Genomic DNA, 3,919 nt, shown 5'->3' with positions numbered 1-3,919 from the left:
CTTGGAAGATCAAGTGCTTTTATTTTAGTAGACATTAGACTATTTATGCTATTTAGGGAGAAGATTCCAGTCCATTCCCAGGTAAAAAACTGCTAGTATAAAAGCCAGTCAAATTTGAGTCTGAGAGCTTGTTGTTGTTTGTCTTTCACACTAGTGCTTGAGCTACAATTCTATTTTCACTTTTGTTTTGGGGTATATTCTGTTTTTCTGTGCCCAGGTTGGTTTCAAGCCTGCCTCTTCTGATCTCACCTGCTAAATGTAGGTGTAAGCCTTTGGACCATTACATTTTCTGAAGAAAAAATAAACATTCCAGGCCATGGGAAGTGTCAGTTTTTTCTAAGGGAAACTTTAACTTCATTTTATGTAACTCAAGAGCTAATTTTATTCTCCTTCTTTAAGAAGGCAAATCAGTAGTTGGACAAAAGTTCTAAGCTATGATCCACTAATAGGAGACTGACTTCCCAGACTTGGGTAATTATTATAGGTGGATCTACAGTCCAGAATAGAACATACATTACTAATGACAGTATGCTCTGGAAAGTGTGTATTTGTAAGCCCAACCTGATACAGGGTTTAGTGCTCCAAGCTACAAATCCTAGATACTCTGGAGGCTGACATCTGAAGGTTTCAGTTTGAAACCAGCAACTGTAGAAAAATGACCATGAAACTCTTATCTCCAATTAACCATTCAAAAACTAGAAATGTAGCCAAGACACAAACTAGTAGAGTGCTAGCTTTTAGCAAAAGAGCTGAGTTCAAGCCACACAGTTGGCAAAATAAACCCAAAGCTGGAAGCTACTCCACCATGGAGCTGTTAAGAATTGAGAAACCATGGGCTTGGAAGGTGGCTAAGTGGTAGAGGAATTGCCTTCCATGCATGAAGCCCTGTGTTTGATTCCTCAGCACCACATAATCAGAAAATAAAAAAAGCCGCAATTGGCGTTTTGGCTCATGGGACACAGTGCTAGCCTTGAGCTGAAGATCAGCTGGACAGCGCCCAGGCCCAGAGTTCAGGCCCACAACCGGACCCATCAATCCCCCCGCCCCCCCGCCCCGAACAATTGAGAAACCAGATTTAGGAGCAACCTTGTGAACAGGATGTCTGCGAACTTACATTAATGATGACCGAGCAAGAGCAATAATTCTCCACTATTTCTTAATCACAGGGCTCTATGTTCCTAAACCTAAATTGATTGTAATGCTGGAGCAAGGTGCAGATCCACGGATAAGAGAAGCCTCAGACAAGAATTTTACAGGTGAGTTCAAGCATCTTGAACGGTGATGATAGGTTCAGAGCCCAGTTGGTCTGCTTATCTTGAGCTGTACAGAGCGATAGTATTTCTAGTGCCCTTGAGTCATGTGTGGGAGAGAACTAGGTGATCCTTTGTATCAAGGAATTGTCAATCCAGAATTCAAGTGGAGACAAACAGAATTTGGTGTGCCAGTGTAGTTAATGTTAGCAATTCTCTTTGTCTGTGGAGAAGTCATTCTTTAAGAGAAAAAGACAATAAGAAATGTACAAAAGGAGATCTCATTTTCTTTTAAACTAGTATTATGCAGATAGGAGGAAAATAGGAGAATGGTAGTGCTGCTATTTTCTGATCAGGACAATAGCTTATGAGTTGTGCTTGGCATAGAGTGAGATTCAGAATGTAACCATTAATAATAATTTCAGTAAATATTTCCTAGAAAAAAATAGAAAAATCTGAAATACAGATTATGGAAAACATTGTTTTCCATTGTAAAATGTCAGTATTACATTCATAGTTAGTACCTTGCAGAGAAAAGTTTATATTCTGCATAAAACAATGCTTTGTTATTTGAAAAACTTGTAACAGTTAAAATGTGAGAAAATACCTTTACAGTAAGGAATTTATGGATCTCATTTATGTTTTTGTCTATTTTTCTGTTATGCATTTTAGATGTCCAAGAAATGGAGGATGTGATTAGCACCTGTCAGAAAAGTCACATTAAATATCTCTCTGAAGTAGCAGTCATGAATAGCAACCCAGGGGAGGAAAAAGTGAGACTTATAAGAAGTTTTAATTTGAGCTCAAAACAGAAGTCAGAACTGATTAAGAATAATGGGAACTCCTTAGGGATGAGGACAGAAAAGGTCACTGGGTGTCAGAACATGAGTGTTTTCAGTGAGCCTGGTAAGCTGTATGCTGTATATAGTCCTCCTGTGTCTTCTGTAGTTGAAGAATATAAACAATGTGAAAGGACTTTCACTGAGAAGACACACCCTATTGTCCCTCAGAGAACACACACAGGAGAGAAAGCATATGAAAGTAAAATGTGTGGAAAGATTTTCACCAGTAAGGCATACCTTACTGTCCACCAGAGAAGACACACAGATGAGAAACCTTTTGAATGTAACACGTGTGAAATGTCTTTTACCTCGAAGTCAAACCTTACTTTCCACCAAAGAACACACACAGGAAAGAAACCTTATGAATGTAACCTGTGTGGACAGTCTTTCACCTGGAAGTCAAACCTCACTATCCACCAGAGAACACACACAGCAAAGAATCTTTATGAATGTAACGTGTGTGGAAAGTCTTTTGCCAAGAAGGCATGCCTTACTATCCACGAGAGAACACGTATTAGAGAGAAACCTTATGAATGTAACATTTGTAGAAAATCTTTCACCTGCAAGTCATATCTTACTGACCACCACAGAACACACACAGGAGAGAAACCTTATGAATGTAATATGTGTGGAAAGTCTTTCACCCAGATTCTCACCTTACTATCCACCGGAGAACACACACAGGAAAGAAACCTTATGAATGTAACATGTGTGGAAAGTCTTTCACCCAGAAGTCAACACTCACTGTCCATCAGAGAAGACACACAGGAAAGAAACCTTATGAATGTAACATGTGTGGAAAGTCTTTCACCCAGAAGTCACCACTTACTGTCCACCAGAGAAGACACACAGGCGAGAAACCTTATGAATGTAATGTGTGTGGAAAGTCTTTCACCCAGAAGCTACACTTAACTGTCCCCCAGAGAACACACATTGGAGAGAAACCTTATGAATGTAACATGTGTGGAAAGTCTTTCACCAAGAAGTCAAACCTCACTGTCCACCCGAGAACACACACAGGAAAGAAACCTTATGAATGTAGCTTGTGTGGAAACTCTTTCACCCAGAAGTCAACTCTCACTGTCCATCAGAGTATACACACAGGAAAGAAACCTTATGAATATAACGTGTGTGGAAAGTCTTTCACCCAGAATTCAAACCTTACTGTCCACCAGAGAAAGCACACAGGAAAGAAATCTTATGAATGTAACGTGTGTGGAAAGTCTTTCACCCAGAATATACACTTTACTGTCCACTGGAGCACACACACAGGAGAGAAACCTTATGAATGCAACCAGTGTAGAAAGACCTGGAGGTCACAGCTTAACACACATAAGTTGATTCACACAAATGAAATAACTTAGGATTGAGCCAAATGGGAAAGTCGTTGATCTGTAAGAAAATTGAAATTGCAATACAGAACCAATACAGGATAGGGACCTTATGATATAGCAGATGTGGAGTCCTCCAACCACAAGACACAGCTCAGGGTTCGTCACAGAACACACAAAACACAGAGACACAGACACACACACACACACACACACACACCCTCACACACAAAGAGGAGAGAAATCCTATGTAGGAAAAATAAATGGAAAGGTTTTCAAGGAAAAGACCTAACAGTTTGAATAAGAGAACAGACACAAGTGAGAAAATACAAATGTAACAATTGTGGAAAGTCCTTTACCAATTGTTCATGAATCCAAGTTCATAGGACACACACAGTGGATTAATCTTAAAAATATTTCAAATGTGGAAATCCTTTGATCAGAAAGGAATACCTCATGTTCATCAGAGAACTGACTCACATAGGAGAAAAGAAAG

General features: G+C 39.5%; 1 protein-coding gene across 1 annotated transcript; it reads left to right on the top strand.

Annotated features, from left to right (window-relative positions):
* Window positions 1–2,485: 2,485 nt before the first annotated feature.
* On the top strand, window positions 2,486–3,432 carry LOC122123238 (zinc finger protein 2 homolog; the record flags this gene model as incomplete). Its single annotated transcript, XM_042697622.1, is given in 2 exon segments — window positions 2,486–2,726; window positions 2,729–3,432. Coding segments are annotated over 2 exon segments (945 nt in total), but the record flags the coding sequence as incomplete, so codon positions are not given.
* Window positions 3,433–3,919: the final 487 nt, after the last annotated feature.

This window comes from Dipodomys spectabilis, unplaced genomic scaffold (assembly GCF_019054845.1).
Source record: "Dipodomys spectabilis isolate Male_0828 unplaced genomic scaffold, ASM1905484v1 ptg000227l, whole genome shotgun sequence".
Classification (NCBI taxonomy): Eukaryota; Metazoa; Chordata; class Mammalia; order Rodentia; family Heteromyidae; genus Dipodomys; species Dipodomys spectabilis.
Note: the sequence above shows the minus strand (reverse complement) of the source record. Positions and strands in the feature narration are given on the sequence as shown.